The 14,104-nt window shown below is 55.2% G+C and overlaps 1 protein-coding gene and 1 long non-coding RNA gene across 5 annotated transcripts in view; one reads left to right on the top strand and one right to left on the bottom strand.

Moving 5' to 3' along the window:
- Positions 1-4,640, top strand: part of RASSF7 (Ras association domain family member 7) — a 33,905-nt gene extending 29,265 nt beyond the window's left edge. For all 4 annotated transcript variants that reach the window (XM_018924372.3, XM_030240211.2, XM_009099283.4 and 1 more), the window contains 4 exons: positions 100-1,004; positions 1,986-2,154; positions 2,795-2,905; positions 3,629-4,640. In XM_018924372.3, the coding sequence (XP_018779917.1) occupies positions 100-1,004; positions 1,986-2,154; positions 2,795-2,905; positions 3,629-3,660 (1,217 nt within the window). In that variant the 3' untranslated portion in view covers positions 3,661-4,640. The remainder of the gene's footprint in view (positions 1-99; positions 1,005-1,985; positions 2,155-2,794; positions 2,906-3,628) is intronic.
- A 3,818-nt stretch (positions 4,641-8,458) lies between these two features.
- Positions 8,459-10,832, bottom strand: LOC108963527 (uncharacterized). The gene is made up of 2 exons (XR_007777805.1): positions 10,791-10,832; positions 8,459-10,497 (listed from the first exon to the last, which is right to left on the bottom strand). It is a non-coding gene; the product is annotated as an uncharacterized LOC108963527 (long non-coding RNA).
- Positions 10,833-14,104: the final 3,272 nt, after the last annotated feature.

The following is a 14,104-nucleotide window of genomic DNA, read 5'->3' as shown; positions in this document are numbered from 1 at the left end:
GGTGGGGATGTCACCAGCTCTGCCTGTGGGGCAGCAGCCTCAGCACAGCCCTGCTGGCCTCTGCTTTCCCCATCTGATGCGCTCACCTCCTCCCGGCAGGTCAGACGGGCCGCTATGTGCTGGTGCAGAAGCTGCGGGAGAAGGAGCGGCAGCTGCTGCCGCTGGAGTGTCCCTTGGAGTCGCTGGCCAAGTGTGGGCAGTATGCCAACGACGTGCAGTTCATCCTGCGGCGGACAGGCCCCAGCATGGCTGAGCGGCCCTCCTCGGAGGGCGCTCCCCAGGCTCCCGAGAGGACGTTCATCCGGGCCAGCTTGCCCATCAAGCCCAGGCTCACCAGCATAGATGGACCCCGTTCCAGGGAGCCCAAAAAATCCATGACCTTCAGCCTGGGTCCTACAGGCTCCAGCGACCTGTTCACTGTGGGCCGATGGAGGCACCAAACACGGGATGGGCTAGACTTGGAGGGTGGTGGTGTTGTCCAGCCCTCCAAGGAGGAGCTTTTTAGGAGAGTGCTGCAGCAGCAGGAGCAGCTGCATTCCTTGGAGGCCCATGGGGACACCCTAGAAATGGACCTACGGCTCTGGGAGCGCAGCCGGCTCGCTGGCCAGGAGAATGAGATCCTCTATCTGGAGCAAGTGGTGCGGAGGAATGAGACGGAGCTGGGTGAGGAGGAGTTCTGGCAGAGTGAGCTCCGGCTGGAAAAGGAGTGCGAGCGGGAGCGACAGGAGCGGGTTAGGAGCCTGCGGGCCAGCCTGGAGGAGTACACCCAGAGGATCTATGAGCTGAGTGTCCGGACTGAAGCCCTGCAGGAGGAGATCCAATGGGAGATGGCCGAGAGGGCCAAGAGGGGGAAGGAGATCTCCATGCCCAGCCCCATAGAACTGGAGGACATGGCCACCAAAATGAAAAGAGACCTGGAGGCCAAGGTCAAGCAAGGCACCCAGCTGGAGAGCAACCTGGCCAGTGTGGAGAAGGCCCTGGAGGAAGCTGAGAAGAACCTGCAGGTAGATAGGACTGGGTTGAGCCAAGCCATGGGATCATAAGACCTTCAGGAGGGGGTGGGACCAGCTTTCCAGATGCATTAGACCAATGGGTTGAGTGGGGTTGGTTACTCCACCTGCCCAACGAATGTGGGACTGGGTACACAGCTCTCAGCAGCAGTGATCATTGACAGAGGGACACCACCGCTCTTGCCTCACTGGCTCAGGGTCTCACACTCATCGCTTTCTGTGCAAGCTATGTCTGGGCTAGTGCTCCTTCTGACTGGTGCTCTGGGAGCACAGCATCACCTCGCTCCAGCACAGACAATGGTGCTGGAGCAAGTGGTCCCCGTGTGGGATTGGTGGCAGTGGCACAAGGGTCAATCAATCCAATCAATCTTGGCTGAAGGAGTCACAAAGGGCTTAGCACAGATCCCCATGGTGCCTGTGCACAAAGTCTTTGGACCATGCAGGGCTTGGGCTCATGGTGGGGGGCTGCACATTGTGGAGATGGCAGTCTGGGGATGAGCTGTGATGCCGCCCCAGCTCTCCGGTTGCAGCCTCCCAGCCTCCCAGGGGTCAAGGGGCTGCATGATTCCTGCCTTCTACCCACTATGTCCCTTTGGAGCAAAACGGGGAAGCTTTTATCCAGCCAGGCCTTCCCCAGGTTGTCCATGCTTTCAGCATCTTTCCCTGAGCATCTCATTTGCATTTGGCATCTCCCAGCACGGCGGCGGCTGCTTTTGATGGCTGCTTGCACCCTCTTGTGGAGATGCAGCAGAGCAGGGCTGTTTCCAATCCAGCGTCTTCCTCGTTCCCGTTGCCTGGGCATCTCCCTTCCTGTAGCCCTCAGAGAGGGGCGGCTGAGCCGCAGTACCTCTGCTGGCGCCGGCAGGGTGAGCCCCAGCCGGGGAGCAGCCCCAGCGGATGATTGCCGGCCGGCGTGGGGCATGGGGGGGAACATGCGGCTCACCCTGTCCCCCCCCCTCGGTGTGTGTTTTGCAGGCCCAGACCCAAGAACTGGAGGAGTTAAATAAGGAGCTGAGGCAGTGTAATTTGCAGCAGTTTATTCAGCAGACGGGGGCCACGGTGACCGTCCTGCAGGCCAGGTCCGAGGAGGACGCCCAGCCGGAGCCGAGCCCGTGCGAGCTGCCAGCCTACCGGAGAAACGGAGGTCAGCACGCTGCCGCTGGCTCGGCCGCGGGGGCTGCTCCGCGGGACCCCTGCCCGCTCCCTGCCTCCTTCTCCGAGGGGTCAGCCCCAAAGCTGACCAGTTCTCCCCTGGGCACTGAGATTAGGCGGTGGGGGTTTGTGTGCTGACATGGTAGTCGCTCACCACTCCGCAGGGTTTCAGAGATTTTTCATCCCTGGGGCTCCTTCCTCCTCCCAGTTGAAGCCGGGGGGCTGCTCGTAGACATGCATGGGAGTCGGATCCTGCATTGCTGCTTTTGGGGCCGAGGTGGCTGCAGGGAGCTTTCCTTTGCAGCCTTGCTCATGTCACCACAGCGGCTGCAGCAGAAGTCAGGTGGCTGAATGCCACCATCAGTCCCTGGGGGCTGGTGGGGACAACCTCTGGCCCAAATGACCTTTCTGTGTTTGGCAAGGGAAGGGTGGTGCCCAGGGCCTTGTCCGCATCCTCATAGGCATGAGAGGAGGCGGCGGGGGGTGGTTCTTATGGAAAGGAACCTGGTCATTTCTCCCCCGGAGCACCCGGAGCGGGTGACATGACTGCCCTGCGGCACTGCAGTGGCTGTGCCCAGTGAGCCTGGGAGGCTCGAGCCCTGCCTGAGCTGATGTTTTTCCCCATCCCGTAGGTTTTTCTCCCACCGCTGGTACAGACTTGCCTCCCCAGGTCAGCACCAAGCAGCTCCTCGGCCATCCCAGGACCCTGCCGGAGCCCCTGGTGTCCAGCCTGAACCCCGAGGGTGCGTATGTCCCAGTGGGACCCTGGGAGTGTGAGCCGCTCTGCAGAGGATGGGTGGGAATAGGGGAGAGGCTTTTGCTGCCCAAAATGGGCTGCAGAGAGCAAGCGTGTGCTGGTGGTGGGAGGCCAGAGCTATTTATAGATGCCATTAGGAAGCGCACAGCTCACACTCTGGCGGTCTCTGCTGTGCTGCCAGGGGCTCACACACTGGCAGCCTGGCTCTATGCCCTGCCAGGAGCTGTGGAGGATGGTTCTTATCCTCTCTCCTGCCACTCTGTATCCCGCAGGCTTCAGACCTTGCTCGGTTAGGATGAGGGAAACTTGTCTCCTGTCTTTTACAGGAGCTACTTTTGTTCCAAATTAGTGACTAGTTCATCCCAAAACCCTTCCTACCTCCTGTGACTCTTTTGTCACCTTGCACCTGTTTTTTGGGTGCAGCAAAAGAGTGCTGTGGTAGGGACACCTACCTGCTGTGGTGATGGTGCCTCCACCCTGGCATCCTAGTCCCACCCATGCCACCTTTGCCTCAGCAAAACCCTATTGCCGTCCTCCACACAGCCCAATACATCCACCCATCCTTCAGAACACTGCGGCAACCGCGTTCCCATCTCCCAGTCCAGGCTTTGTGCTCACCACATACATCCTGTTTTCCACTCTCCTTGTTGCAAGTTCTCACCCACCATGGTGGGATTGTTCAGGTGGTTTTTTTTCTCTTGTCTTGCAGTTGTATCAACCAGGCAGAGCATCTGGAGGTAAAAGGGCCCAGGCAGTGGAGGATCAATTGCCTTCAAAGTGTAACTCTATAAATAAACCATATTATATATATAAAATATATATATATTTTATATTTTTTTTTACTGCTTTATATTGTGAATGGATGTGAATGGCCAGAATATTTTTACAGACTGTAAAGTAAAACTAGAGACTGATCTCACAAAGCAACCCTCTTTCCCTGAGGATGAAAGCGACTCCCTTCTATTTTTTTTTAAGCAGTTTCTATATTGAACAGAAAACAGCAGTGCACCCATTCTGCATAGCCTCCACGAAAGATCCATCGTGCATTTGGAAAAGTCATTGTTCCTTTGGCTAGGGGAGTGAAGCTGCAGTGGAGACCCACGAGGAGGCTCACCTGGATGGAGCAAATTAACAGATTTCACAGCAACTCGTCACTGCAAGCGAGGCCATGACAAACAGCCTCCTCACTGGTGGCAGGAGAGGCCCAAAAGCAGTTTTAAGACAAATTTCTGGTCTGTCTTTTTTTTAATGTATATTATAAAAAACCTGTAGGAGAAACCACTTTCTATGGTGCCACACAGACCATGCTTCAAGGAAGCACACAATGGGAGTTGTTTTTCTTAAGTTCATTTAATCTTTCAACTTCTTTTTAAAGTAAAAAATTGCAGAATGAGCCCTTCCCTGGTGGTGGTGTGATGGGGGAACAGGACCAAAATACTCTTGGTGACATTTCCCAGATATTTTTAATTCTTTTAACTCGATGGCCAGTAGTTACCATTCTGTTCATCTGTCACGGTGGGGCACCTTGTATTTTAATTGCAAAACCAAAGCGGTTTGGGGAGGGGATGAGTTTGTCTGGGAGATTCCTGAGCCAGTTTTCAATGTGTCGTATGCGAAAAATGTGACTTGGGCACAGCGTTCCCGGTAAAACCCCGCTTCCCTGTGCGAATGTAAATCCTGTGCGCCACAGATCCAATTTTCAATAAATCTTTGGGAAAGGATTTGAGCAAAGCAAGTGTGAGTGTGCTGTTGTGGCCAGGGTGAGCAGTCCCTGCCGGTGCCTGCTGGATGCGTCCAGTGGTTTGCACACCCTGCAGCTGCCTCTTCCATTTCCAAGCCATCTCTTTCTATTTGCCAAATTAAAGCTGTGAGTATTTTATAACCAACTGACTCTTTTGCACACAGTGCTCTTTTCTTCCTTTTTTTTCCCCTTTTTTTTTTTTTAATCATGAAGTGCTTTACAACCAGGGGATGCAGCTTGTCTCCGGTGAGATGCGGCCATCTCTGGGATGAAACATGGCAACATTTCAATAATGCACAGCAGCAGCAGCTCAGAGCATTTTAGGACAGGAGGCAAAGGGGGTGGCGCTCAGCTGCAGACAGGAGCAGGTAAGGGGAAATTTCCCATTTGCCTCCAAGCCCCTTTTTCTGCACCTGGATAACAGCAGCCAGGAATGTCAGTTCTTGCTGTCCATCACCATCTCCCCTGAGCTTCTGCTGGGCTCTTGTCCCTGGGGACCTCTTCTCTCAAAGCTGATTTTCAAGGTGTCACCATAGCCCAGCAGGCTGATCAATATTAAAGGATTAAAGTTTGCATTTTTGGGAGATCCACTGGTACTGCTGTGTCTTAGGTTATGACTGGGGAGATGCAATTTCAAAGTTGCCTTTTTTTAACTGGGGCTTTTGGGGTGGGTTGCTTTTCAAGCTCCTCCACACCCTCCTCCTTAAATCATATATCTCAAGGAAAATTAGTTAAAAATGTGTTCATTTCATGCAGCTGCATTTGGTTTCTCCCCTGCTTGTTTTTTTTTTTTTTTTTTTTGGACTCTTGCCTTGCTAAGTGGGTGATGGACATTGTAAAGAATATTTCAGTGCTGCTTGGGGAGGGGCAGGAGAAGCAGGTTTAGAAAACCTGCTTGCCTTGGACATGGCTGGATTTCAGTGTATCACGGGACATCCTTTGCCTATCTGACCAAAAAACTGACCTCTCCAGTCAGTTTAAAACTGGATCTTCCCTTTTTGGGTTACATTTGTAGCCTTGCCTTCTGCAAAAGAAACAGGAATAAAGAGAAAAGGGTCATCACCTATGATACTTCCAAATGGGGACAGAAAATTTGAATGTCTGGGGGATGTTTTCCCCCTCTGTTACAATTATATATTATTTATCAGTTTTGTAGGTTCAGTCATAATTCAGTCATAATCATAACAGGCCAAACCAGCAGCAGTCTTTCCTAGAGGGAGGTGTGGGAGGGTGTGGAAAATAAAGATTTTAAATATATATATCACTGCAGATTTGGCCCTTCAGCTGCTGCCCCTTGGCTGGCATGCAGGATTTGGAACTGTTGCATGGGTGGGAGAGAGAGTAAATCAACTGTGTCCCCCACTGATAACCGGGCACAGGGCTAGCGAGAGGGCCTTGACCAGGGGCTAACTCTTTTCAGCTCAGGACTGTGGCTCTTTGCAGATTTTCTTCCTTCTGCGTCCCACCCGCCATCATCCAGCTCCTGCCTGGGCCAGCAGTGTTTCGGGAGGTAATAAATTACTTTGATTAACACCTCTGTGCCTGCTGTGGTGCACGTGGGACAGAGGTGGTAATCAAACTGCTGTGTTACCTCGGGAGCTCCCCAGCCCAGGGTGACCTATATTCCTGCGGGCCGGGGGGCGAGCGCGGCTCCCCGCCTGTTATTTAACACAGTGAGGCTCGATACCCGCTGCCCCGCCCTCCCGCTTTTAGCTGCTCTAAAGTCTGTGTCAATAATACATTTCTGCCATTGAATATTTTATTGATGGTTTGACTTTTTTGCTGCTCGCAATTCCCATTTCAAGGCTGCGTGATTGTTCCTAATTAAAATTTTATGCCCTGGGACAAGCCTTCTTGCTACAGTGGAGACGATGCTGTCCTTTTCTAGGCCACTACAGAGTGGTAGGAAGAAATTACCATTACCCATTGTTATGAGATTAAAACAAAGCAAATAAATTATTGTTTTTTCCCTTAAAAAACAAACCAAAAGCCCTGCGTACGGCGCGTACTGGAGAGGGAACAACTGGCTCGCAGGCAAGGCAGGGATCCAAGCGTGCAGGGTGGCTCGAGGATGCTGTGCCTGGCTGTGCACGGACCTCGTGTCCCCATGTCCCTCAGGCACCGTGGGCAGCTTCTTTCTTCCCTGGAGTGGGCAGGAATGGACTTCAGAGCTTCTCTCTCCTCAGATGCTTCTCCTGGCTAGCTCCTGTGCCACCCAAAAATCACAAAGTGAAGGATATACCTGTTTTTCATTGGTGAGCAGTCCTGCATTTTTGTTGACTTTTTTTTTTTAATACATCTGCAGGTTCTGCCAGCACAAAGCACCATTTAGAAGAGTATTTCAGCCACCTTTAGCCTCCCTGGCGCCCTTTTCCTGGCTGCACTACCTGATTTTTTTTTTTTTTTTAGGTTTTTTTTGTTTTTTTTTTAATATTGTGTAAGAAAAAAAATGGCCCCCAGCTGCTCACCCCTCTATCCTGGACAGTCAGCTCCTCACCACCCTCATCAGATGGTGATCTGGGTGCCAGCACTGCCCCAGGCCAGTGCAGTTTCTTCAGGGCAACACTGCTGCAGACACTTGAACCATCCCCAAGTTGCAGTTACATATTTTTACGAGTTCCTGGGTGTTTGGGTTTGGGTTTTTTTTCCCCCCTCAATTTCATCTAGAGTGCCAGAAGCATTTGTGCTGCCTCCCAGCCCCTGGATTTGGCAAGCAGCTTTTAAAGCACTCACTTCAGCACCAGTTACATAAGGAAAGGTGTGAATGTCTGGAGGAGAAAATGCCTGATGGTTTTGCTCCCCAAGTGGTGTACAGATGCTCTGCTGCTTGCTCCTGGCTGCACAGCTTCTCCCAGCATAGTTCACTGCAGATGAAGAAGAGCTGTTTGAACCAGCATGTGTGTCCGTGCAGGGAGCATTGTCTGCTCTCCTATGATGATTTTTCTTTCTCCATCTCAGAGTGCAGACTGACTGCATTCTACCTTGCCCTGGAAAAAAAAAACCAAACCATAAAGCACTAGAGGAGGCTGGGAAATTTTCTTGTTTATGGATGAGCAAGTTTCTCTCCCAATGGAACCTCCTGCCAGCAGAAATCTTTCTTTTTTTTTTTTTTTTTTTTAGGATGTATTATATAAGTCCCTGCTTGCATTTAACTAACTGACTTCCTCTTAAACAATTAATGTACTCCTCCTATTCCTCATAGAGCAGCTTGCTCCTTCGGTGAGGCTCACCTGACACTGGGACATGTTATGGATAGAACACAACAGGCGCTTCTTAGCTTGAAGAGTAAGGCCTGTTCCCTTCCCTCCATGAAGAGCTGAAACAAGAACAAAATCTTTGAAGAGCACGAAGAATCCCTTCAGCTCAACAGGCCTGAAATTCATCATCTTCCCCTCCTGTAAAGCACTCTCCTGCCTCTCACCAAAAATCTCACAGTTCGAAGTGAAAGCGCACAACTACGCTTCTAACCAAGCTAAGTACCATCTTACAAATCTGTTTATTTAGCTACTGAAAAACATGAAATCAAAGGACATCACAGCCCTGGTTTATTTTCTCATCACTCAGGAGCACCCTGCAGCTAGGCCAGAACAGAAGGGCTGATACTGGGCTTTCTGCTTGGGGGACAACCATGTTACACCCTTCTGCTCTCCTTTTCAAGCCACCTTCAGTGGCCACAGAGGCAAAATAAGATATGGGAGGAACCAGGCATGCAGTGCAATCAGAGACATCACTGAGAAGGCACAGCTTTCCTCTTCTCATGGTCCGATGCCCTGGATTACAGTAATCAGCACTCAAACACTGGTTTTGCACATTTATTGACGACTTCAGGTGACAGCACAGCAGGTTAGTTTTGAATCATGCCAGAAGAATGTTAAAAACAGGAATTGAGTTGGATGCTCCCCTCACTTACTGGAGACACACACAAAAAAGGCAAAACCAAACAAACTTCACTTCAACCCCTTCCTTTAGCTTACTGGAGCTGAACAGGATGGTTCCATTGGTAGGAGGAAGTCGGAAGCATTCATACCGTGGTGCTGCTCATGGGAATGGGACAGGCCTTGCCAGGCGACCTGCAGAGCTGCTCCTGCCAGCGGCATCTCCCGGGGTTAACTCATCAGCCAGCACAGTCCCTAGCGCAGGGCTGTTTATTCAAAGAGAAACAAAGCACCTTTATTTTCAGACACAGGTTTGTTACCTGCATGGTCACCTATAAAATGGGATGGCAGGGGGACTGTGGCCTTCAGTTTCAGCTCTCAGACATACTTGTACACGGATGCATTTTGCACCAGGTTTCCCTCCCTCCCTTTCTCTGTGTGGCTACACTGTGCTCCTCCCTGCTCGGGACCAGCAGTGGGAAGATGCTGTAGGTGCAGCGAGAGAAGAAAAAAAGCAATCCGAGGCTGAGACAGCTGCAAACTTGTCTGCCCCCCAACAATGTCCCCATTAAAAAAAATTAAAAAGGCCCATTTGGCTTCTGAACAAACATGAAAGCATCTTGGGTAACTTTGGCTGGTTTTCCCATCTTCCCAGGCTGTTTGAGCACTACGGAAACACAGAGCACAGAGGGAGCTGAGTTTTCCTGTGAAGAGCAGATGTTCCTCTGGGACCCAACCCAGAGGCAGAAATGATAAGAGCATGAAGGAGAGATAGGGACAAGCAAAACTTCTCAGAGAGACACTTTACCAACAGAGGACCTTGCTCTGCCTTCTGTGCAATTAACTACTTATTGACCAGAGCACTGCCAATTCCTTCAGACCAAGCCTTTGCAACAGCCCAGGGCTACATGAGAGCAGCCCCAGGAGTAGGGGGAATACCTGAGCCCTTCCAGGGAACCTCAGCAGCTGCAGTGAATCCTAGCTGGTTATTGGGAACTTCAGCTGACAATGAAGCTGTGCTGCTCTTCAGAAAACACACTTTTCAACTACCCAGCTTCTTCACCAGCCAAAAAATCACAAGAGATAACTTTGTAGGAGAAGCCATCTGCTTCGTCACTTCCTCCGTTTTCAGTGACAGCCACCGTGGGTGGCTGGAAAAGTCCCTGCCTGGCTTGCCTTCCTGTTCCTCGGGGCCATGAAGTCAGAGTCCCCTGCGTGACATCACAGCACATTGGGCAAGGCAGCTCTGCAAATGCTCAGCCAGGCCCAGGGCGCCAATACAGCCCTGGCACAAGATGAAGAAAACAGCGAGCAAAGGTGAGGGGTGGGATGGAAAAAAGACCAGCAACAAAAAAGGAAAGTGAGGTTCATTTCTGCTTTTCCTTTAACAGACTAGAGAGTCTCTCTTTAAATGTGACTCATCCAGGGCAATACTAGGCAGAGTTTCTTCTATTAACACACCCTTGGCAATAGCAGTTCAGTTAGTCACTGACCGGGTCTCAAGACGTCACCGGCCGGGATGATGCGTCTCTAACTTGGTACGGAGTCCGCTAGCACTTATTTACTTTGGAAAGTGTAAGAGAACAGAGGCGTGCACGCCATCCCTCCTGAACAACTTTACCACCAACTACTCGCACCCACATGCCGAGGCGGCCCGTTCCCTCCATCTCCGCTCCCGCCGGACACACCGAGCCCGCTGCAGGACTGCTCCATCTTTTCGCGCTCCTGTGTGCGAGTGCGGCCGATCCTGGGGCACTCCCGGCAGCGCATCGCGGGTCGGCAGAGCCGAGCACGGGCAACCGCTGGAGCAGGACAGTGGCGAACGATGGGGGAGCCGACTCCTTGGCACGCCGGAGCCCCTCACCTGGCTGGCCGAGAGGGCAGGAGGGCGTCGAGGCTTCGAGGCGGGGGTCCGGGGAGGCGAGGCGGCCGCACAGTGATGTCCGAGGAGCAGGTTAGCCGCTGTCACACGCACAGTGGAGTCGCCGAGAGCACAATGTGCGTTAGTCAGTGGCTCACCTGCTCCTGGAGGGTGACGGGGGGGCGGCGGGGCCCGCCTGCAGCATAGGCGACACCGGGCAGCGCGAAGGATGGGGCGCGGGAGGGGGGAGCCGCGCCGTGCCCTGGCTCCGCGGCGCGTGGAGCTGCAGCTCCGCGCTCCCACCCCCGGGACAGGCTGGCCCGTGCGGCCCCGGGGCCGGCGGTGCCCCGCAGCTCCGGAAAGAGGGATCCCTCCCGGCGCGGCCGCCGCTCACCTGCGCTCCCGCCGCCGCCGCCGCCGCCAACTTCTCGCTCTGCCCCGGCCCGGCCCACGCCGCGCGCCGCGGCTCCTTGCTCCGCCCCCCGCGCCGCTCCAGCCAATAGGGACGCAGCGCGCCCGCCAGCCGGCCCCGCCCCCGCACCCCTCCAGCCAATGGCGGCTCCGCCACCGCCCGCCGACGGCCGCGGCGGGGCGGGGCCGGGCGGGCAGGCGGCCCCCCCGTCCCCCCGGCGGTGACAGCGGCGGGCGCGGCGCGTTCGCTTCTGCACGTCGCTGCTGCTGGGGGGAGGAACCATTTGTACCTGTTGAGCCGCCGCCCGCCTCCCGCTCACCCCGCCCCGCCGACCCCCGCCCTTCCCGCCTTCGCCGCCCCGCTCGGGCCGGCGGCTGCCGGCGGCGTCCCCCTGCTCTGCCGCCGCCGCCTGCGAGGAGCCCCTTCCCCACTGGACCCACACGGCCCCGCCACTCGTCTCCCCCTTTCCCCTCCGTCCCCTTTCCGCCCCCGCCGGAGCCCGGCCCATGGTACGGCCCGCCGGGGCCGTGCCATCAGGGCAGTGTCGGGGCGCACGTAGGCGGTGCGGGAGGGACGGGGCCAGGGGGCGGGGGGAGAGTCGGGGTGTCCCCGGCCGCCCCCGCCACTGCCGCCTCTCCTTTCGCTGCATCAAATGTCACCGTGTCACATTAATTTTTTGTACGTTTTCCCCCCTCCGTTGTTCTCCGTTGGGTTGAGCGTGCGGCGAACCCGAGTGCCCCTCGCAGTGCTAGGGGGTGGAGGTGGTCCCTCGGCCCCGGGAGTCTGCTTCCAGCAACTTTCCCAAAAAAAGGGACGTGCAGTTGGAGGTTTTCTGTACATCCTCAGTATAACAGCGCTCACCTTCTCATGGGGTGAGCTCGCTCCCGCCCATCACCCTACAAGCCGCAGCCAAGCAAACAGCTGGAATGCTGAAAATTTTAGTGCACCTCAAGGAGGATTTGCCAAGCACCAGACACAGAGCTGTATGGATGGGCGCAGCGCTGTCCCGTAGTGGGAAAAGTCTTGTTCGGAGACTCAGAGAGCCAGGCGTCGAGTCTGCAGGCTGGCTCCCATCTGCCTGAAGTCCCACACACGACCTCCTCGAACAGGTCGGAAACCACAGCGCGTCTGGGGGAGCGGGCACGTTTGTTGTGACCCCCCGGTTCATTCAGACTGCTGTTGGGCAAGGAAAAACACTTGGGGTACGGATGTGGTGGCTGACCAAACAGCAGCCACACGGCTCATCCCTGGTGAACTGATAATGCATGCTGTCCGGCAAAAGGCACGAGCTCTGCATCCCTTGTGAAAACTCCCTCGGCATCAGCTGTCCCGGCTCCGACGGGTGTTTTGCAATCTGGAGCAAGATTTGGAAGCAAAACCCAGCGCGGGCTCCCTGATAGCCGGTGGCAATTCCACATCGAAAGGATTTCCTTACATGTTCTGCTGGAGCGCTTTAACACTCATCCGTGGCTCTGCTCTCCCATTGCCGGTGTGGAGGGGGGATGGGGGACAGCCCCTCTTCTGTGTGACAGCCCGCACAATGACAGGCTGTCTCTGTTGTCATTTTGTGTGCATGCTGTGTGGGGTTTTTTTGTTTTCACCCAGTAGCCGTAGGGGAATAGTCACGTATTTTACATCTTCCCCAGCACAGGGCTGGTGCCTGGATTGGAGGGAAATCGTCTGCGGAGCACACCGACCCCTCCACCCTCCGGGCGTGAGCCAACACAAAAGAAGGCACAGCCATGGAAAATACTCTTTTTTATAAAATAGGTTTTTTTGTGGGAAGTAACATGGCTGGGTACTGCCCTGACACCTCCCTACCAGCACTGCTGCTTCTGCCAGCTGTTCTACAGGGTACAGGACACACGTGCTGTCGGCTCCTGTGCTCCACCAAGTCCCTCTTCTAGGCAGTACTATACATTACAGGTTTTACTTAAAAAAAAACCAAAAACCCTTCAATCCTTCTCCTGACTGTAAGCACACAGGGACTAAGTGTGTTTTGAAGCGGTGCTTGCACAGCTGGCTGCCAAGCTCTGGATGTTGCTCGGACCTCCCTGACCGCTGTGTTAAACCATCCAGCATGGAGCAGGGCCGGCGCGGAGCCAGCTGAGCGCACAGCAGCGGGCACAGGATGCGCTGCTGCGGCGGGCGAGGGGCGCACCGGGCCCTCGCTCCGGAGATGCCGTAGTCCGAATCTCAGAAGGAACGGCGTGACCGCCCGGCTCACAGGACAGTTACTACTGCCTTAGCAAGGCCCTGGGCCCAGGGGCTTCGCTACAGCGCTGCTGGCTTTGCCCTCAGCCCCCGCTCCCCCTCCAGCTCCAAACAAGTTAGTGGCTCAGCTTTTAATCTCTGGGATGAAATGTCCTGCTGACACGGCCGGTGCTGTCCCGGGGAGAGCTCCCGCTTATCCCAGCCCTGCAGCTCTTCCCTTTGTTCCCAGCTGGCTTCCAGTCCCCGCGGCGGTGCCAGAGCCACGATGTGTGCAGTGACAGGGAAGTGCATTCGCGGATGGCGGGAGAGCGTCACGGGCTGCCCTCCGTGCCCGCCTTGGTGCGGTGCCAGTGCCGCTGTGCTGCACCCATGGACTCCGGGAGGAATCCCAAGGGGGGAACATGCCCCCAGTCTTATCCCTGGAGGCTGGCAAGCCCCGCATGAACGAAGGTGCGGATCAGAAGTTGCCGCTCTGCAGCGCAGATCCTACCGTTTCCAACAAGAGGCAGTGCATGTCTCCGACTGGGGCATCACCAGCGGTTTCGCCCTGGTCCCTCCCGCTTCGCCCCTCTTTCAGGCCTCGAGCAGGCAGGCAGCAGCGAGGCTGGCGCACGTTTTGTCCCGCTCTGTGTTCTCTGGAAAAGGACCTTGTTTTCTCCCCGGTACCCGTCTGATTCCTGACAATGCCCTGAGTGTCTGCGAGGACACGCACGTTAGCTCTGGGTCACGTCCGCCTGCAAGCAGAGCCTGGGCTGCGCTCCCCTTGCCGGCGGACAGCCGAGGACAGCCCGGGCAGAGCCCCACGGCCGATGGAACAGCGCGAAACCAGCCTTTCCTCCTCTACGTGCGTGCGCTCACCCAGCGCCACGGGAACATTTGGGTCGGGCCCAGCCGAGAGTAGTTAGAGGGGAAAAAACCGCTGCGGTCTGCGAGAGGTATTTAGCACTGATCCGTGTCCTCACGGACCGCACGGGCCGGACCGGGCTGCGCGAGGATGCTCCCAGCCCCGAGGGGAGCGGAACGGAGCATCCCGCGAGGGCAGCCCCGCGCTGGCCTCGCAGCACGATGGCCTTTGCGCCCCG

This window comes from Serinus canaria, chromosome 5 (assembly GCF_022539315.1).
Source record: "Serinus canaria isolate serCan28SL12 chromosome 5, serCan2020, whole genome shotgun sequence".
Lineage (NCBI taxonomy): Eukaryota > Metazoa > Chordata > Aves > Passeriformes > Fringillidae > Serinus > Serinus canaria.
Note: the sequence above shows the minus strand (reverse complement) of the source record. Positions and strands in the feature narration are given on the sequence as shown.